Genomic DNA, 21,588 nt, shown 5'->3' with positions numbered 1-21,588 from the left:
ATCAGAGCATCATTTACATCCACTGAGATCTTAACATCAATCTTACCCTCTGAGATGAGAGCATCATTCTCATCCTCTGAGATCCCAACATCAATCGCACCCTCTGAGATCAGAGCATCATTTACATCCACTGAGATCCCAACATCAATCGCACCCTCTGAGATCAGAGCATCATTTACATCCACTGAGATCTTAACATCAATCTTACCCTCTGAGATCAGAGCATCATTCTCATCCTCTGAGATCAGAGCATCATTCTCATCCTCTGAGATCAGAGCATCATTCTCATCCTCTGAGATCCCAACATCAATCGCACCCTCTGAGATCAGAGCATCATTTACATCCACTGAGATCTTAACATCAATCTTACCCTCTGAGATCAGAGCATCATTCTCATCCTCTGAGATCCCAACATCAATCTCGCCTTTTGAGGTGCCGCCGTCATTCTCATCCACTGAGATTCCTGACGTCAGTCATGCCTTCTGAGATTCTGGTGTCATTCACGCCCTGAGATGCCAGTGTCATTCTCACCCAAAGAGATTGACAGTCTCTTGCTCTAGTCTAAGGTAAATACTTCATAATGGTTTTAGTAAACATTCTCCATAACACGTGTCAAGCACTTGATTTTATCGAAAGCTTTTCTCTAACACATGCACTGAGTAGTTGGTTTTAATGAATAAATGAGTCACGTAGCTGCTTTTATATCGTGTGTATTGTGATGTCATTGCCTGGACATTATGATATCCTAGCCTTGCCTTGGAAATATGTGCGAAGGTTTGACTCATACATTTGTAATTTAATGTAGAAAACGGGGTGGTGAGGTAATCCAATGGTTAGTACTGTTCCCTCACACCTCTGAGACCAGCGTTCAAGTCTCTACCATGGCTCCTTTTGTGTGGACTTTGCATGTCCTCCCCGTGTCATTGTGGGGTTTCCTCCAGGTCCTCTCATTTTCCCACAGTTCAAAAACTTGCTAAGGTGCATTTGGAGTTGCCGAATTGTCCATATACATGAATAGTGGGTCTGTGCCCTGCAGTGGCTTGGTGCACCATCCTGGGTTGTTCCCTGCCTTGCAGCCAAAGCTTCAAGGACAGGTTCCAGACCCCTACAACCCTGAGGACAAGCATGCACAAAAAAGCTGGTTTGCTCTTATGTGTTTCTATACATTACAGCCCACAGTTAACTTCAAAACAAGCAGGAAAATGACATTTGATACATTTATTGGTGTATATATAGACATTCAGACTAGACAAAACCCCAGTACAATCCATCCACTTTGTCAGTGTGAAGAGCTGCTTATGTGTTTTTGCATCATTGTAAGTTTCTGTTTGTGAGTCTGCAGACAGACTGGAAGCCGGATGTCAATCTAGGTGCGATATGCACTGATATGAGTGTATATCAACAGCATCTAGCACTCAACTGAGCCTGGCCATCAGTGAAGAAGAAACGCCTCAATTACATTCATTCATCGCTACTAGTTCAAAGACAAGGCTGCCAGAAAAATGTTGTCATTAAGGATCTTTGTGAAATTAACCTTCTGTCAGACAAGAAGATATAGAATTCAAATGACTATTAGCATAGTTTAGTGGGTGAATCCCGTCACAGGCAATATCCTCTCTGCACAATGCATGTTGCACATGATCACTTCACCATAACCAACAGGGTCTGTTCTGTTTTTTGTAGCTGCAGCCAAACAAACTTAAACACAGCAGTCAGGACTGGCATTGGATCCATTGTTTTATTGAAAAACAAACTAGATGGACGTTTAGCTTAGCAAGTAGCTTCCTGTAGCAGTGAATACAAAGGTCACAGCTTAGTTCACCTTGATAAAAAAAAACCCAGAGCTGTTTCTTACCTTGGCTGTACTTTGTATAGATGTCACATTACATGGAAGACAGTAGTAAAATAGGCTGATGTAGAGTACCAGTCAAAAGTTTGGACACACCCACCCACAGAAAGGTTTATTTGTACTAATCTCTACATTTTAGAATACTTAATAGACGTCAAAACTATAAAATAACATACATGGAATTATGCACTGAAGAGGTAAGTATAGAGAAAATTTGCTGGGGGGGGGGGGGGCATAGGTCTTTGGGTTAGGACTCAGAAGATTGCCGGGTCAAATCCCTGGGTTGGCAGAGTGATGCCATCATTGGACCCTTGAGCAAGGCCCTTAACTCCAATTGGCCCAGGGACTGGTTGACCCCGCTGTCTCCTCTATGGTGGTATCCTGGGATGCTTTTTCCAGTTGTCCTGAATATGCTGAGCACGCATTAGCCCCTTTTCTTTCAGTCTCTGGTCAAACTCCTCCAAACCCATTTCTACTTTGTTTAAGTCGGGTGGCCAGGTCATGTGATGCAACACTCTATCACTCTCTTCTGTAGGCGGCTTGGTGGTTCCAGATTTTTGACTGGTACTGTGTGTTGTGAAAGAATCCTTTGCAGAGATGCTGTGGTTCTAGGAGAGCTTAGCTATGTCGTAGTTGTAACATGAACCCCCTTAAAAACAATCTATCCATTTTTAAATTAAGCTATATTTCCACTTTATTGATCATTTGGCTGTCGATAGTGTAGAGCAGTGAGGCAGGATCTGATCCAGCTATCTAGCTACTCTTCTGAAATATATTAATCTCCAAAGTTCAGAAACAGCTGTATTTAAATATGCTGCTGTCACTCAAAATATGCATGATAAAAAGTAGCTCATTCATAAATGTAATTATTGCTTTTACCAGACAGTAAATCCAAACATTGCCCACCCGAGGCAGGTGACAGAGCCACACTCGTCAGATGGAAAAGGTCTCGCAAGCTTTGCACAGAAATGCAACATGAATGAAACAGATTTATTTTCACAGCTTTGTTTAACTCCTAAAAGGCCTCATGTGAGACAGACCGGGTTCTTCTGAGGCTCCCGATAAATTTGCTTATAATTCTACAGCAGGCTATGGTTGCATTTTTATATGAACCTGGATTCTTGAAAAATTTTTAAATAAAAAATAAAATAAAAAATTCAGTTACAGGCTTTAGCCTCAAATATGCTGTCACTATGAAACCAAAGGAGACGGACACAATGCATGAGAGCTACAGTCCAGGGAGGGTTTCCATGAAATCATGCTAAGATGTCAATGTTCTAAGGTCAGGTTAGAATGGCCAGCATGCTGCCTGGCGTGACAGATGGCTCCAAGCGCTGGGACCAGCCTGTGACCATGTGACACAGACCACACGTGTGACACAGACCACACGTGTGACAGGGACTCAGCAGTTTACACAAGTAAATTCTACAGCTAGTTGTTATCCTAATAAGAACTAAACATAAAATGCCATTCTGAGCCAGGGACTGAAATCTTAAATCTTTGCAAGACATTTTTTTTTAAATGTACACGATGGTAGTCTTTATCACAAGGAACGAGAACCATTTGCCTGTAGACTTTACCAGTAGTTACTGGCACACATTTTTATCCGAAAATGCCAGACATAAACACACAAAAGCAAAAACCACTCACCGGTTCTTGTATGAATTATTACAGTCACGTTATATTAATTATATTATCCCTTGGGAAAATGATTAGTATATTCCTACATACAGTAAAGTGGCTGCTGCAGCCTCTATGCATGAGAAAGTCACGCAGACCCACACAAGCAGCTGCAGCGTTTCCGCGAGCCGCGGGGGGCACCAGCGCATGGGGCCCAAGCCTCCCTGCCACTTTGCACCACCCTGTGAGCCTCTCCCGGGTGGGGGGGAGGAATGCACTCTAATACTTAATTGGGTGGTTGCGTCTCTATCGAGATGAGGTCAAGATGGGAGCTCTCTACAAAAGTAGGTTGTCTTTTAGAATAGCCGATTAGCATGAGGGTGTTACGTTCTCCACCAGAACCCTTAACTTCTGCCTGCATCGCCGGGGGCATGTTAACGGCTAAGCCCTCCCAGCTGGTGCTTCTGCTGATTCTATAAAGGCACTTTCAGGTAGATTTTCCATAGATTAGCACCTTATTGTTTGTGTTAAGTAGCCAGCAAAAGCCCTTCACAGAGTGGTGAGCAGTGTAGAGGTGTGCTTCCATGTGCCGGTGGCAGGGGGCGCTGTGCACCCTACAGGAGGCCGAAGCTCAGGATGTATTCCAACAGCTTCCTGCGGCTGGCCTGGGGGAGGAAGGTGCTGCTCATCTCCAGGACCACCACTCTGCCCCCTGGCTTCTCCTTCAGAACCTATGGCCGGTGGGGAGGAAGAGGAGGAATAGGAGGAAGAGCAAGACCTCACAGCATAAGAGCCGCGCAGGGGGTTTCTCTACAGGCCCATCAGCTAACGATGACCGAGCTCATGCACTTCAGTGTTCATATCACTGGTAACGGCCGGCAGTGCGAGTTAAGGGCAGTTCTGCAGTAATGTGGGAAGGGCGCAGTATGTACTGCAAAGCTGAATTCCTTACAGCATCCTACAGAGAGCAGAGTGTCTTCTGTGTGTGTGCGTAGAAAATAAGCATGACTCACAGGTGGCTACGACACATCAGCACCCAACAGGCTAGTTATGTGATACTGCCGGTTAAGGTCCCGTCCCTCCTTATAAACATACACTGATGAAAGCATCACCTGGCACATACACTGCCTTTTAGAGGAAGGAGACAGCAGGTGGACGGATGGATGGATGGATATTTCCCTCAAAAAAAACGTCACACAAAACATGACGTGCACTTTGGAGATGAAGTGATCTCACCCCAAGTTCCTTGAACGTCTTCACTGTGTTCTTCACCAGGTAGTGCGTTGCACTCTCCCCTGAAATGAGACAAAGAAGCAGAATTTCAATAAGAAAAAATTCCCTACTAGAAACCCAAATGTTTCAAGAACTGAAACCACAGCAATAAAGCTACAGTTAAAGCAGAACATTCTGCCTTAAGCTTATTTTCTAACATTTACATGTATTAATTTATCAGATATTTTCATCCAAAGTGATGCATGGCTTTGAGAAGCGGGATCAGACAGGCCCCGGAGCGATTGGGGGTTAGGGGCCTCCCTCAGGGGCCCGGCGGTGACGTCACCCTGCCGGCCCTGGGATTCTGATCAGAGGCACAGCAGCCTAACCTGCTGAGCCCCACAATGCCCTCATTCCTGTAGGGTACGGGAGGGTTTCCCTGAATAACACTGATAAAGCAAAGCTTTTTTTTGGAGTAGAATTTTATTAGCTGTATTGTAGAAATCTGACCATAAGCAGCGACTCCCTTCTCAGTGCGAGCCAGCAGGAAGCGGAAAAGCTGTGTGGTATAGTCGCTCTCTGTGATTGGCTGCTCCAGGCCTAGCACAAAGATGGCCGCCCCCGCGTAGGCCTCCAGCACTGGGCTCAAGAGCCGCTGCAGGAATGCAATGAACTCCTGGTGCTCAGAGGATGGGCTCAGCTGCCGGTGCATGCAACGGACGCCAGGGAGAAAAAAAGAAAAATGAGGCAAAGTGACAGGAAAACCATGAAGTGCCCTATAGTGCCCCCTGCTGGGCTGAGGTGGAACTTCATACCCAACACTCACCTTCAGGTACCGGTCTCTCTGCTCCTCACCAAAGTCGCTGTCTTCGTCCTCTTCGTCACTGCGCCAGGAGAGCGGCTCGGGGTACCTCTGGCTCCAGGGTTCTTCAGAGGCGCCAGGGCTGAGTTCTTCCTGGTCATCCTAAGAATAAAGAGGTCAAACATGTTCACAGATGAACACCTAACGTTTAAGAGTAAGAGCTACTGTATTGATCCCAGGGGGGGGAATTCTAAGTGCCTCAACCACAAAAAACACACTCAAAAAGCGGGGATACATTCTGCTTATAAAATAACAAATACAGAAATACCTTCACATTCAAGCATTTAACATTAACAGTTTGTTATTTGTGAGTTGGCCATGTACAATGAAATTAAAATATTTTTGGAGCTCACTAAAAGATTGCAGAAACTCGCAGATGACATGTAAGCCAAAGACGATACTGAAAGTGATTTGGATCACGTAAGATCACAATTATATAATTGTCAGATCGCGATTAATTGAACTGTGATCATTTTGCATTATTGTTAGAATTGTTTCCATTATTCTGTATAACAATAGCTGAATGTCATATTTCTATCACATTTCTACATCATTTTTTACTGTGTAATGTTTTGTTGGTGCTCATTTAATACAGTCATCTGGTTCCGCTCCTGAGCCAATCCGTACCATCTGCCCTATTTGTACCTCATACATCTGCATATGCGTAACAGAACAGAAAAAGAACAGTTAATCGCAGTTAGTATAACAACTAATTGCAAACTAATGATCCATTAGTTTCCATGATCGTGACAGGCCTACATAAAATCATATAATATATAAATATTAGAAATATATAATATTTGTAAGTGCATACTATAGTACTAAAAGTCTTGGCTTAGGGACGGCACTCGCCTTTGTCTCAGTAACCAGTGTCACTCACGTATTAAATCTTTCTTTGTAATTGTGGAATCTTGTGCTGCTCACTATAACCATTTAACTTTTCAGTGCTGTCAATTTTTCATTTTTATTATTTAGTCTAAAACGTAGTGACAGTAGTAACTTTGTACATACAGGGACATAATTTTTATATTATATAAAAAGGCCTTGATAGGAAATGACAAAGTAATTTGACATGCAAAGTATACAGTACAGTACTGTTTGTTTAGAAATTGGTAATAAATAGACTTGCGTTATTGTTCAGGCTAGCAGACTGTTCTGGGATAAGGTTAGAGAGGCCCTGGTATGATTCCCGGATCGTCACTTTCACGGGATGTTCTGCCCGTAACCCTCGTTAATGTGAAGGGGTTACCCAGTCATATGAAGGAGGACAGACCAGGACACTCCAAAGTCACAGCTGCCATTCTCGTTTCCTGACTGGGGTTTAGAGATGCTGGAACAGAGGCCTACCTCAGCGACGTGCAGCACCCCATACTGGACCAGCCGGCCCACGGCGTCGTGGAACACTTGGTAAATCATCTGACAGGGCTGTAGGCCGAAGAAACAATGGATCAATGAGCAGCTCCAGGCAGAGGGCTGTCCAAAGGCCATTGGCTCCACCTCCTGCCTGCCCAAGGTTTTAGCTCACCAAGGCAACGGCCACCTCATTGGACAGGAAGTGGGAGAGACCAGCGGCCCGACGGATCAGTGCCTCCTGACTGAGCAGCGTCCTGCTGCAGCCGGGCTCAGCATCAGACTCCCTCAGCAGGGCGAGCGCACTGCATGCTGGGAAAGAGAAGTGACGCTATATACGACCAGCTTTCATTTTGTCTGTCATGCCATTATAGCGTCTCACTCAAAAATGAGTGATGGACACGACACAAGCAGCCACGTAGTCCGGCTATACCTAAGAACATAAGAAATTTACCTATGATAGCGTCGGCGATGAAGACGTGGAAGAGACCATTGCTATAGAAGTTGAGCTCGAAGAGGGCAGGCACTGTGTTTCGGGGGGACACCACGACCTCGGTGTTGCGGCCGGCACTTGTCACGTTGACGCAGTTGCCCAGCAGGTGCAGGGCGTGCATGACCACGTCTTCACAGCTGCCCGAAAAGCCCAGGTCGAAGTCCCTAGACAGAATCTCCTCCTTCATGTTGAAGAAGTCCTCCACCAGCCGGGACAAGGCGATGCCCTGCACACGGGGGCAGGACGCTCACGTAAAGGGACACTACTTATCTGCCTTTGAGTGCTTTCTATGTTATATATTGTCAGAAATCTTGCTTCTTTTGTCTATTTTCAACCTATTGATGTTTTCTGCCTGGAAGCTGCCACACAAAATCTGGTTATAGACATCGTTGTAGATAAAGTCTTACCTCATCTAATCTTACTGTGACAGAAACAGGCACAAAGGCATTTAAGAAAAAATGCGACCTTACCGGCCTGTGCCGGTACAAGAGCAGACAGGCCACGATGTGTGTGGACATGACAGCGGACGATCTGCTGGCCGCTGAAGAGGCAGAGACAAGAAGCAAAGGAAGATGAACCGATAAAGCAATGTTAAGCAGAACCATAAAAGGCAGCAGGTGACTTCCACGGCAAAGCTTTTTACACATCAGCGTTACCCTGTCCCACATTCACATCTAGTACCACCAAAATCATAGGACAATGCAATTGGCCGAGTCAAAGCACCACCCTCAGACTTCAGCATGGGATTGGAAGACAGAAACAGGGAGGGGATGGGGTACTGGCTTACTGAAAAGCACGTGCTTGGCCAGATTGGCAATGACGTGTCTTCTGCAGGGCTCATTTGAGAGGTCCCCACCATCAAACTGCTCCTCTTCCTCACCAGCCAAAGCAGCTTGGTCCGGCCTGTGCTGCCACAACAAAGAAAGGTCAGGAGATGGACAAAGCAGATTCATCTCCCTGGAAGCCATGTGAGAGCAGGCCACTACGTGGACAAGGTGGCGTACTGGGCTGCGATGATGTTTGGAACCAGCATCTGCTCCAGTGACAAAGGTACCGGAAGCTGCCGACAGCGCTGGGTGTCAAGGTACTCCTGGAGAAGATGACAGGAAATGCCGTGACATCACTTCCTTTCAAGGTACCCGCCACAAACACCTCCAAGATCTCTAACCATGTGATATATTCATATGCAATGAATGGAGCCTCATTCCCTACATCTTTTGAAGAACAACTAAATAACGCTTCCGAATTTAAATAATGTACCATCACACTCAGCAGACAAACGCATGAAACCCATAATTTGCCAACTCATCAGCATAAACCCAAACACTAACCCCTAACTCTAACCCCACCTTGAGAGAGAAAGGCTGGGTGAAGTCAACCCTCACGCAGCCACAGTTTTTCCGGAGCATCCGAAACGCTCCACAGGCCACACCCCACAGGCTCTCATTCCTCTTCGGCTTACCCTGAGGACAGAGATGGGGACAGACAGATCAGGATAGTGCATTGCTATATGGGAGTATCATTCATCCTTTTAAACATCAAAAGGGAGAGCACAACGAGTCGGTGCTGCTGGGCCCCGCTGTTAGTCAGCAACAAGGCAGACAGTAGGCCAGTGCTGTAAGCCCCAGCTGATACAGTGTAAGCCAGATATGGGTGGCTACCAGCTGCTCGCTGTTGTAATTTTCCTCAATGATGCGGTCGTAGGAGATGCCAACGGGCACAAGCAGCACATCTGGCACACTGCCAGTGCAGAGCGCATCCACCACAATGGAGAGCATGCCGGCTCGGGCTGGGGATGGCTTCCCACTTCGAGAACGCGTGCCTTCCAGGTAGAACTCGAGGAACTGCTGCTGCAGGAGGAGCTCCTCTGTATACTGGACAAGGGAGAGATAGAGAGAGTGCATGAAACAGTGAAACAGGTACATGAAAAGAAAGAAGAGCACAGAGAGAGGGAGAGAGCATGAGAAACAGAAAGAAGGACACGAAAAAAGGAAAGGGGGGGGAGAACAGCATAGGCTGAATTAAACAGAACACCATGTTCGAACATAAAGGTGTTCATAAGTGCTCCTGGCACCAGAGCACCAGCCGCAGTTCGATGGTTGATTTTGTAATTGTACCTTTGAATTTGCATACGCATGTTTTGGACAATTCGGTGAAGAGAGGAGCTGAGCTGTCAACTGATCACCACCTGTTCCTGAGTTTGATCCAATGGCAGGGGACCTGGTAGACCCAAACGTATAGTGAGGGTATGCTGGGGGTGTCTGGCAGAGACCCCTGTGCAGGAGAACTTCAACTTGTACCTCCAACTGAACTTGTCTTGCTATCCTGAGGGAGTCAGGAGATATTGAGCCTGAATGGGCTATGTTCCAGGACTCTCTTGCTGAGGCAGCTGTGTGGACCTGTGACCATAAGGTTGCTGGTGCCTGCTGTGGCAGCAATCCCCGAACCCGGTGGTGGACACCAGTGGTAAAGGGAGCTGATAGGCTTAAGGAGACCTTCACAGTTTGAAGCTGTGGGAGGAGTTTGGTGAGGCCATGGAAATTAACTTTTGGTTGGCTCCAAAAAGATTCTGGTAAATCATTAGGTGACTCAGGAAGGGGAAGCAGGGCTTTCCCCATGTTGTTTACAGCAGGGATGGAGAATTGTTGATCTCAAAAAGGGATATAGTCAGGTGGTGAAAGGAATACTTCAAGGACCTCCTGAATCCCACTGATATGCCTTACTTGGAGGAAGTAGAGCTGGAAGACTAAGAGGGTGACTTGCCCATCTCTACAGCTGAGGATACAAAAGTAGACCACAACTCTTCAGTGGCTCCAGGGGTGAATGAGATTCACTCTGGGTTCTTGACAATTCCTTATATTGTTGGGTTGCCTTGGCTGACATGCCTCTTCAACGATGCATGGAGGTTGGGAACAGTGCCTTTGGACTGGCAGACTGGGGCTGTGGTCCTAATCTTTAAGAAAGTGGACAGGAGGATGTGTTCCAACTTCAGGGGGATCACACTCCTCAGCCTCCCTGGGAATTTCCCAGGGTCCGTCTGTTGGCTAAACCTCAGATACAGGAAGAACAATGCAGATTCCATCCTGGTCACGGAATACTGGACCAGCTCTTCACCTTCACAGGATACTGGAGGGTTCATGGGAGTTTTCCCAACCAGTCTACATGTGCTTTGTGGACTTGGAAAAGGCATATGACTGTGCCCCTCGGGGGGTCCTGTGGAGGCTGGTTCAGGAATACAGGATACAGAGTCTGTTGTCAGCCTCATTCCGGTGGGTGCTGTACTCTTCCCGGGCTGCACTTTTTCACCAATAATTATAGGTAAGGAGCAGTGGGGGTATCTTGAGCTCTTGTTCATGAGTGAGGGAAGAAGGGAACAGGAGATCGACAGCTGGATCAGGGCAGCGTTGACAGTAATGCAGACACTGTACCATGCTGTTGTGGTAAAGAGAGCTGAACCGGAAGGGAAAACTATCGATTTAGTCCATCTATGTTCCCACCCTCACCATGGTCCTGAGCTTTGGGTAGTGACCAAAAGAATGAGTTTCCTTCTCACCCTCATCGAACACGGTAATTGATTATGGGTTCGCATGCCGACTCGCCATGCAAAAGTTAGAAATGTCAGAGATGTTATTGCTAATGTTACTAGGTTACTAGCTAATGTTACCAGAGTAGTAGACTTTACCATTATGCTCCCATTCCCACATCACCCCATAACGGTAAAACAACAAAAGCAGGTATCAATGTGTGTGTAAATGGGGTATATATGAGGAAAGATGCTTTATAAGGGTGTCTGCTAAATGGCAACGTAATATAGCCTGTTATTGCCATTGACCAGTTGAATTCCAGGGTGTGTGCATAGGAGGGGGGGGGGGCAGAAATCGGGATTCCCAGGCAAGTCACTAAGGTGTTGATTTAGATCATCGGTTGGATTTCTGTTTTGGCCGCAGTGGCAAAGATTTTGGAGTGGCGGGCCGCCACAGAGAAAAGTTACCAGTAGAAACATTGCACACTGCCACCCAAAAACAATGGAGGACGAAAAAGTCGTTCAGTTTTATTCAATTTGTTAGTTATTTGTGGGATTGATCGGGATCAAAATGGGACACAGCCTTTTATTTATATTTTATGTATAATTATTCCTCCCACGGTCCAAAAGCGTGCAGGGCAGGTTGATTAGTGAGTCTAAATTGGCCCTGTAGTTGTGTGAGTGTGGCTGTGTGAGTGTGCGTGCGTCCGTGCCCTGCGGTGTGTTGGCGACTACCCAGGGTTGGTTCCCGCCTGTACCTGTTGTTCACGGCTCTGGTAACCCCCACCCCCCCAACCCCAAGTTGGGATTAAGCAGTTACGGTGATGGATGGATGGATGTTTATAATTATTAAATCTGGCCAGCAGATTGATCTTTAGTTTCCACAGAATAAAAATCAGTTTCACTGCCAGCACTGGCGATATTAGATAAAAGTATAGCGATAGAATTTTCAAAGACAGAACTAAGTGGAAAATAAGATGCAAGTAAACAGGTATTCATTTAATGAATTAAATGCAATTGAGAGACAAAAATAACTCCATGTGCTCAATTTTTGCTCCACTACCATCTCTTTTCCCTGCACTTCTCAGAGACGTGCCTGTTGTTAACCCATCGCCGGCGATGCCGAGTATCTTTCTCGTGCATTTCAGTTCATAACTCGCTGACATCTTATTGTAGAAACATGAAAAAAATGCTGACTGAATCCGTAATGTCTTCTTTTCAAAACGTCCATTGTCAGAAGTATAATTTTTTTTAAATTAAGTTAAATAGGCAAAAATTTAAACCATGTCACCTTACTTTGTTTTACCTGCATCGGGGGTGTGTAGTACCGCTCTCATTTCAAGATCGCTATTTACGTTCTAAATAGCCGCATTACTGTGTATTCAAATCGCACCCATCCATCCATTATCTATAACGCTTAATCCATCTGGGTCACGGGGAAGCTGGAGCCAATACCAGCATCTTCGGGCGAGAGGCAGGGTACACCCTGGACAGGCCGCCAGTCCACCACAGGGCCAACACAGACAAACAGCCACACACACTCGCAGTCACACCTATGGGCAATTTAGAGTAGCCAGTTGACCTAATCTGCATGTCTTTGGACTGTGGAAGGAAACCGGAGCACCCGGAGGAAATGCATGCATGCACGGGGAGAACATGCAAACTATTCAAATCGTATTCACATGGTAATTTGATGAACAACGCAATGGTGAAACGCGATCCAGATACATCCCCACCAGCGCCATAAAAGGGGGGGAGGATGTGGCCAGGTGTCAATGGCTCATGCATATACATGAGAGCTCCTACATATTCAATGGAAGGAGCCAGAAATAGTGACATGAGTTAGATTTTTATTATTTATTTATCCAACTGAATGCTGCAACTGTAACATTTAGTCATCTTCATGTAGCCAAGACTTTGGTGATTAAATATCTGTGATCAAAGCAAACTGCCAGCATCGCTTTCTATGTATTTTTATAATGTTTCTGCAAGTGTTCCAAACTGCATTTTGCAATGTCTATATTTTGATGGCAAAAAAAAATTCACATAAATCTGCCATATTTACAAAGGACATTGAAATAGATGAAAAAGATGAGTGTAATGCCAAAACAAATGTATCAGAAATAATTTATTTGCCATGAATTAAGTTTTTGATGTAAGTGTATTCCTTACACCTAGTCCCCAGAGGGTTAATGTCATAATCATGTGATCAGTGACTAGTCAATGTCAATCTTAAGGAGTCATCGCAGAGCAGACAAGTCAACTTGTTGACTAGTCAACTAGTCTGTGCAACTCCTACTATGGTGAAGAGAGGAGCTGAGGTGTCAATTGATCATCATCTGGTGCTGAATTGGATCAGATGGCAGGAGAAAATGCTGGAAAGACCTGGCAGACTCCAAAGTTTAGTGACAGTGTGCAGAGCAGGGGCTGGTGCCTGTCGTGGTGGAGACCTCCAAACCCGGGGGTGGACTACAGCGGTAAAGGGAGCCTCCTAGCTTGTGGCACTCTGGAGGCAGTTGACAGGTATCGAAAGGTCAAGAGGAATGCAGTTCTAGCAGTACAGAAACAAAAACTGTGTGCAGCAGTGAGCGGTGCAGATCCTCCGTGTGAAGCAGTGAGTGGTACAGACCCACCATGTGCAGCAGGGAGCGGTACAGACCCACCGTGTGCAGTGGCAAGCAGTACAAGACTCACTACATGCAGGAGAGAGGAGGACAGACCCACTACATGCAGAAGAGAGTGGTACAGACCCACTGTGTGCAACAGCGAGCAGTACAGACCCACCATGTGCAGTAGCGAGCGGCACAGACCCACCATGTGCAGCAGTGAGTGGTACAGATCTACCATGTGCGATGGTGAGTGGTACAGACTTACTGTGTGTAACATTGAGTGGTACAGACCTACCATGTGCGACGGCAAGCGGTACAGTCCCACCATGTGCAGCAGTGAGTGGTACAGACCTACGACGTGTGACAGCAAGCGGTACAGACCTACCACATGCAGCAGCAAGTGGTACAGACCCACCGTGTGCAGAATGGAGCGGTACAGGACATCCTTCTTCCCGTCTGAGGTCTCGTCCAGCCGGCGCCGGATGAAGAAGCCGCCCAGCTTGCGGATCAGCGTGCTGGATGGATGGAAGGGCTCGTGTCAGACACTCTCTGACCTTTCACAGATGGGTGCCCGAACTGAGGGGGGGAGCCTCACCTCAGGATGGGGATGTTGAGATTGTTGCCAGCAGCGATGTGAGGGGCTTTTATGTTGTGGCAGAAGAGGATGAAGGTGATCAGGAGGTAGTCAATGTGTGACTTGTGCACAGGTAAGAAGACCAGGGGGACATTTTGCTGAAATACAGAACACATCCCTTAGCATTACCCAAACCAGTAACTGAGACCCAGGGGCCGCATAACAGGGATGGCAGGGGGGAGATCCGGGGGCCGCATAACAGGGATGGCAGGGGGAGATTCGGGGGCTGCATATCAGGCTGACCTCAGTCGCTGCCTTCTTCACCATCTCCAGCTGCCCCTTGTGTATCTGGATGCTCCAGAAGAATCCGTTAAACAGCTTCAACAGCACCCAGCCCGTCAGCCTGGGGGACGTCACATCTTAATGCTCTAATACTGACCAAGCAGCAATGACAGGCGACAAGCACAGCTGGCTGACTGCCTTTCTTATGGGGGCGGATCCTACCTGATGAATGCGGGCGAAATATTGGCCACCATTTCCTGCAGGATGCCGCGGGCCTTTCGCCTCACCCTGACGACGGCCTGCTGCTCTGCCGTGGGCTCCGCCGTGACAGGGGCCATCTCTGAAGCCACCTCTGTGATGGCCTTCTCCACACTGAAAGGGGAGCAATGTTCAAAGCAGGGCGACCAGCAGGGGCCCCAGCATGCAGCTCGAGAGCCGCTGTACCTGCTGTTGTGCAGCACGTTTTCCACCACGTTGCGGGCGAACATGTCCTTGTGGACATCACGCTCCAAGACGAAGAGGACGTAGCTGAGACGCCGGGCCAGCCAGCCGCGGTGCCTGAGGGTAGGAAGACCGCCATGCTGAAGTCAGCATCATTACAGTTAGCATTATCACTCACTGAGGATGAATGGTACATACATTAAAATGACAAAATGACACAAAGTGGTGGACAGAAGAGGTGATGGTCCAGTACCTCCAGGGGGCGACAGAGAGCAGCATCATACCTGGTGTGCGTTTCATTGATGTAGATCACATTGCGTAGGCCAAGTGATGGGATGCTGGAGTTGAAGAGCTTTTCCTAAGAGAATAAATCAGAAGAAGGCTTAGGGTTAGGCTTACGATTACAGCAGGGTTAGGGTTAGGGTTAGGCTTACGATTACAGCAGGGTTAGGGTTAGGCTTACGATTACAGCAGGGTTAGGGTTAGGGTTAGGCTTACGATTACAGCAGGGTTAGGCTTAGGCTTACGATTACAGCAGGGTTAGGGTTAGGCTTACGGTTACAGCAGGGTTAGGTGGCCCAACTGAGAAGAGATTCAGATTTTTTTTTTTTTTAAACTGAAAGCCACTGGAGCCACAGAATTTCACTGGAAGCCGAAATTTATTCTAGACAGTTTAGCAATATTTTCATATGACTCCAGCAACAAAGTGTAAACAAACAAATTATTTCGAGTGTTTCATTTACATTTACAGCATTTGGCAGACGCCCTCAGCCAGAGTGACTTATGTAAGTACTTACGTAAGTCTCATCAGTAAATACATTCTCATACTGCTTCAGTAGAACTGGGCTAAGAATACTATCACTCTAAAATACTCTGTTGGCAAGTAATACATTTTTTTAATGAGTATAATCCTGGAAGTGCTAATCCAAGTCCTTCCAAAAAGAAATTTCAAGAACTGTTTCATGAACATAATGGCACATCCCAAATCATTCTTAATTATATTGTTTTCATTTTGAAAGTCGGCAAACAGCTGTTCCACTACTTTGATTTCTGTTTCTTCTAATCTCCTGAGGCGACACAAAACTGGCAGAACCTGTGCTGAACTGGGAAGCCACCTGAACAATGAAAGTTCAGGCAATCTTGCTTAAAACAATTGAAATGTCTTTGTAGTCTAGACATCAAGAAGCTGTCCAAAGATACACAGGCACAAAAACTACACTGAATGGGTAATTTACATATTTCACGGTTGCAGCTGTGCAATGAATATGCCACTATCTATTCATCTCTAAAGTCTCCATCTTCATCTTTTATTTTTTTCTTTTTTGATATTTTGAGAGCTTTTAGCTGCCTTGTTACATGATTTATTTAGATTTGTTCAATAGTATTTTGTTCAAACGTCTTTGCTAGCTTAAAAATTACAAGTGGTACCAATTGGACTGATATTATCCAATGAAGTTAAGCTACCAAGAGTAACATCGCAAGCCTTAAATAATCAATATGTGATGTTTGCAGAAGACTCTTGAGGTGCAGGCCGCTGAACCCTGGGTTACTGTTATGGTTAGGCCCAAGGCAGCTCACCTGGCTCTGCGGGGCGCAGGTCACCGACCCCTGGGTTATGGTTATGGTTAGGATTAGGCCCGACACAGCTCACTCACCTGGCTCTGCGGGGTGCAGGAGTGACAGCAGCGGCCCACAAATGGCCTCTTCCTGTTCAGCAGTCCCTCCTTCCAGGCACTGGCCACAGACCGCAGAACTGAAGGGCTGCAGCTCCGGTCCTGGGGGATGAGTCCAAAGAGGGTTAGTAACTCGGTGTCCCTCGCTCTACCTATCCGGGTTAGTCCCTCTTCTGCCTGCCGCCTATGAGCCTGCAGAGTGGATTAGTAGTTGGGGAATGGATGGATGGATGGATGGATGGACCGACGGACAATTACAGTACAGTCCATGCTGTCGCCCACTCACAGAATCTTCGCTGGGGTGTTTCCAGCAGCCTGGTCCTGAATCGGCACAGCCGGCCAGCAGGAAGTTGTCCTGGGAGCTGAAGGAGAGTGTAGCATCCATAACGGGACTCTAAGCGAGGTGCAGACACAGAGCCTGAAACACAGAGACACTTCTCAGCAACATTCCACAACCCCAAGCCTCTTTTAACCCCCCAACACCAATGAACTCCGGTTACCGACAACCACCAATTACCTATCAAATAATTATACTAAGCTGCATGTCAAATAAAGGGTGATTAGGGTTAACTGATGGGCAATTAAATCTGTTTTCCTGGAACGAGCACAGCATTCTGGGCAACACGGTCCCAGCACACCAGCCTGTGCAGGGAAAGTATTCACACACCTGATCAGAGCGCACAGGCCCAGCACACCAGCCTGTGCAGGGAAAGCAGTCGCCCCCTCGGTCAGAGCGCATAGGCCCAAGTTCACCAGTCTATGCAGTTAAAGCAGTCACACCCCAGGTCACAGAGCACAAGCCCAGCACACCAGTCTATGCAGGGAAAGTATTCACACACCTGATCAGAGCGCACAGGCCCAGCACACCAGCCTGTGCAGGGAAAGCAGTCGCCCCCTCGGTCAGAGCGCATAGGCCCAAGTTCACCAGTCTATGCAGTTAAAGCAGTCACACCCCAGGTCACAGAGCACAAGCCCAGCACACCAGTCTATGCAGGGAAATCAGTGGCACCTCCAGTCAGAGCGCACAGGCCCAGCACACCAGTCTATGCAGTTAAAGCAGTCACACCCCTGGTCACAGAGCACAAGCCCAGCACACCAGTCTATGCAGGGAAATCAGTGGCACCTCCGGTCAGAGCGCACAGGCCCAGCACACCAGTCTATGCGGTTAAAGCAGTCACACCCCTGGTCAGAGAGCACAAGCCCAGCACACCAGTCTATGCAGGGAAATCAGTGGCACCTCCGGTCAGAGCGCACAGGCCCAGCACACCAGTCTACGCAGTTAAAGCAGTCACACCCCTGGTCAGAGAGCACAGGGCTATGATACTGGCCTGTGCAGGGAAATCAGTGGCACCTCCGGTCAGAGAGCGCAGGCCCAGGCATAATTCACATGCCAAATTTCATGATAATCAAAAATGTGGTGCAAAAACTTTTTTGGAATTTTGCTGAGCTAAAATGGAAAGGTAACACAGCCACTGACATTTTCCTCTGAGATGACCTACTAACTTATGTATGAAAGAGATGCAGTTTGTGCTTGTATTCTGCCCACATTTCATAAGGCTCGCATTTTCCCAGAGAGCTCTGCCCCACACGTTTCCACTCTGGTTCCTCCAAGGCACTCACAAACTTCTCAGGCCTCACTGACAATGAAAAAAATCTGGTTTTAGGGTGTTGCCGTGGTGATTTTTGGTTACGGATGGCATAGCCAGACCAAAACAATCAGCAGAGGAGACTTGGCTCAGCCCTGTCATCAGCGTTAACCTTACCTACGTCTATGCGACTCTCCCGCACATCACCAGCTCTCACCTGGCATTCAACCTTGAACTCTGGAAGCAGCTGCATAAGACACACCATACAGAGATCTTACCAAGCACGACTATTACCACAGGGGCAGAGAGCAGCCTGTGCTCAGAGCCACAATGTCACCAGTATACGTGCAATGGCAGTGACGCTCACAGGTCATGTGACCAGGGGGAGGCTGTCCAAATAAAACACTGTGCTGATAATCCAGTTAATCAAATCATCAGGAGCATCTTCATGATTAATCATTATTCAATAACCAGGCACGTTTACACTGCTATTTGGTGCAAACTTAGTGTCCTGAAAAGCTGCGGTTGTGTTAGTTTAGAGCCAGACCGGTTTACACCGGTCACTCCCGGCTACGTTACTTATCACCCAAACAAGGACCAAATTAAACACAGATGCACACATGCCCAAGGCTGCCTCTCAAACAGACAGATCAAAGACAGCGAGTCAAAAACACGTTGGCATGTCATGAAGCTTTAATGCGTTGGGGCATTCACTCTCACTGCTGCTTACACACAGTATTTTCAGCACATAAACTCTGTTCTGATGTAACTAAAGATAAAAATGAATAATTAAAGCAACAGCCTCATGTGACTACCTTTAGAAGTAGGTCAGACTTGTGGGCAAACACTTTAAGAATTAATGAATGGGCAAATCTCAGAGGTGGGGAGTTTGTATCCGCTGGCTGAATGCAGAGGTATGTGTGGTTATGTCCTAAATGTCCACTCACTACATCGTGCTCAGCATCCGGCAACCCTGTGCACTGATATCACACCATCTGCCAGCTCACAAACCACGTGTGTGAATTCCAGGAAGAGCATCTGAAGAGCTCGAATGTCAGCACGTTACACGGCGAGACTGACTAAGGTTTCCACAGGGGCTAAACTGTGTCCGAGCAGAGCACATAAACACGAGGGACTTACACTGTTCGTTGAGGAACCTGCTGCTGGTTCCTCAGAGAGATGTATCCGTAAAGACGCAAGACACACGACATAGTGACACACAGCAGAAAAACAACGGCATCCATGTAGCTGGCACGGTGCAGCTCAGGGATCTGTGTCCATATCTGGAAGGTCGTGAATCAAATCCCACAGCCAGCACAGTAACAGTGTCCCTGCGGGACCCATGAGTAAAGCCCATTTGCCAATCCTGACACGCATGTCACTTGGGACAAAAATGTCTGCTAAATGAATTAACATAAATAACGTGCCGGCATTAAGATGACACTGTGGGAAGCCATCAGCTGCAGAAGACAGTTTGGTCCCTGTGACCTTCTGGGGACTCAGACGAGAAAGATTACAATTAACGCAGCAATTGGTTGGTAAGGCCTTTACATTTAAGTTATCTAGCAGGAACTTTAACCAAAGTGAAGTATATTTTTGAAATGCAGGGTCAGACAGTCCCTGGAGCAAGCGGGGGTTAAGGGCCTTGCCACCCTTGGGATTTGAATGGGTGACCTTGCAAACACAGGCATCCTAACCCTCTGAGCCAGCACCTCTATATGGTGGCGAAAATGCAGCATGGGATACAGATTGTCTTTGTATATACATGATCTAATGCTCCAAGCGTCATGTTCTCTCTTTGAGTTACGAAAAAAAATATTCAGGTCAATCAGTATTCGAGGTGGTGGAGACACAAAGGGACAGCAGCTGACCAATGAAAAGGAAGTAAACGGACACAAAGAGACAAAAAGTGGCCAATGAGAGAGCGGACTACAGACACACCTCCGCCGCCTGCCACCCAGATCAACGTCAAACAATCAAAACGTCATTTAGCATAGAGGGGGACTAGCTTGCAGAGGGGTAAGGGGAAATTAGTTAACCTTAGCTCATGAAAAGGAAGCGTCGTGTGCAGCCCAGCTGCTGTGCGACGCCATGCCATATTTATCGCAGCACCACATTTTCTAGACATAATCTGATTTACCACAGCCCGTGTCTAACTGCATGGTGCAGAGCAAATGAACAGTCGTTTTTGACGCCGCAGTGGTTGGTTCTATATTATACTCAATGCAGAAGCTTGAACTAAGCCAACAGCCGCAGTGCGCGTCTTGGTCTCTCAGCCCCAGCGAGTAGCTCACGGACTCGGGCGTCCTTAACTCGGCGTCAGTAACGAGTGAATGATGCTTATTAATAGCTCCGTGCAGAGCACAGGCGCTTGCTCCGTACAGTGCTGCCCTTTCTACTCACTACTACCGCTAAAGTGCTTTCTGTCCTCGCCTTTACTGCAGTGCCCGCGGCTCCCCTGACTTAGCAAAACTCCGCATCAGCGGCGCACCGAGTCCGTTAACCGGCTGTCGAACATCTTTCACTGTTAAAACGTCCGGCGCCGTCATTTTCGCAGCCGCACGACAACGGGGCTAATCGCTCTCACACGCCGGGCTCGGAAGAAAGAAACTACAACATCCGCCATGCGAGCGCTGAGCCCCCCGCTGGCTGTAAGGCTGTCAGTAAGCCGCTTGGGAACACGACCACCCTGTCCAGCAGGGTCCCCATCCACCGTGACGCTTTGCCCTCTGGTCGCCCCCTGCACGTGCACGCCCGGCTCCGCGGGACGATAAGCGATCAGATAGCGGCGCATCCTGTCCGGCGGACCGGAGCGGGGGGCTGCGAAACAGAGATTCCCCCCCGTACCGGCCGGTCGGAGCACCATCTCCCGTTCCTTACCACCAGAATAGCGCCTCCGCGCAGCATCCCCGGCGGCCACACGCCGGATCTCAGCCCCAGTTCCGGCAGACACAGCAGTAGCCAGTCACCTCCCACGCGGCCAGGGCATCGGTGGATCCAGTACCCTGTGCTCACTCAGGTCCGCGCCGCTCTGAATAGCTCAAAGCAAAGCGGAAACGCCAGGGGGCGCACCTGCACTGCGCATGCGTGTACGCAGGACGTTCAGCAAATGGCTCCTATGGAAATGTCAGCCGCCTGTGGCGTAATAACATCATGCAGTCTGTCTGCTTTGAGTTATTTTTAATTACAGAGGAACCCAAACTCTAGCAAAAATATACATTGTGAAACGGATACATACAGTATAAGTAATAAACGTGAGAAAAGCACCATCTGACCAATAATCACACACTGCCTCATGGGAGCCAGAAGAGAGTTCAGCACCAGGCTAATGTCCTGTCGTTGTCACCCCCAAAGTGGAACACCTGAGCGCCGGCCGTGTTTTTTTTTTTTTTTTTACAATTCTGCAATTTCAGATTTGCCAAAAATCAGCCATGGACGTATGATATTAGAAAACTTAAAAGACTATAATACACTATTTGTATGAAATGCGTTCGTTTTCAGGCATAGTAAATTA

General features: G+C 47.5%; 1 protein-coding gene across 1 annotated transcript; it reads right to left on the bottom strand.

Moving 5' to 3' along the window:
* Nucleotides 1-1,719: 1,719 nt before the first annotated feature.
* On the bottom strand, nucleotides 1,720-21,120 carry gpam (glycerol-3-phosphate acyltransferase, mitochondrial). The gene is made up of 21 exons (XM_023839694.2): nucleotides 20,955-21,120; nucleotides 16,775-16,906; nucleotides 16,471-16,590; nucleotides 15,100-15,173; nucleotides 14,819-14,932; nucleotides 14,597-14,746; nucleotides 14,396-14,495; nucleotides 14,114-14,250; nucleotides 13,934-14,033; nucleotides 9,048-9,260; nucleotides 8,736-8,849; nucleotides 8,391-8,476; nucleotides 8,174-8,289; nucleotides 7,857-7,927; nucleotides 7,348-7,612; nucleotides 7,069-7,205; nucleotides 6,891-6,968; nucleotides 5,508-5,645; nucleotides 5,192-5,381; nucleotides 4,706-4,764; nucleotides 1,720-4,200 (listed from the first exon to the last, which is right to left on the bottom strand). The coding sequence occupies exons 2-21, from the start codon at nucleotides 16,871-16,873 to the stop codon at nucleotides 4,084-4,086; spliced, it is 2,478 nt and encodes an 825-aa protein (XP_023695462.1). The 5' UTR covers nucleotides 16,874-16,906; nucleotides 20,955-21,120; the 3' UTR covers nucleotides 1,720-4,083.
* Between the last annotated feature and the right edge of the window lie 468 nt (nucleotides 21,121-21,588).

This window comes from Paramormyrops kingsleyae, chromosome 20 (genome assembly GCF_048594095.1).
Source record: "Paramormyrops kingsleyae isolate MSU_618 chromosome 20, PKINGS_0.4, whole genome shotgun sequence".
Taxonomy (NCBI): Eukaryota; Metazoa; Chordata; class Actinopteri; order Osteoglossiformes; family Mormyridae; genus Paramormyrops; species Paramormyrops kingsleyae.
Note: the sequence above shows the minus strand (reverse complement) of the source record. Positions and strands in the feature narration are given on the sequence as shown.

Coding starts and splice junctions, on each gene's coding strand:
- gpam (XM_023839694.2), bottom strand. CDS start 16,873: ATGGATGCTACACTCTCCTTCAGCTCCCAGGACAACTTCCTGCTGGCC. Junction 7,928..8,173: donor GGCCAAGCACGTGCTTTTCA/GTAAGCCAGTAC, acceptor CTGCCTCTTCAG/CGGCCAGCAGATCGTCCGCT. Junction 6,969..7,068: donor ATGAGGTGGCCGTTGCCTTG/GTGAGCTAAAAC, acceptor TTCGGCCTACAG/CCCTGTCAGATGATTTACCA.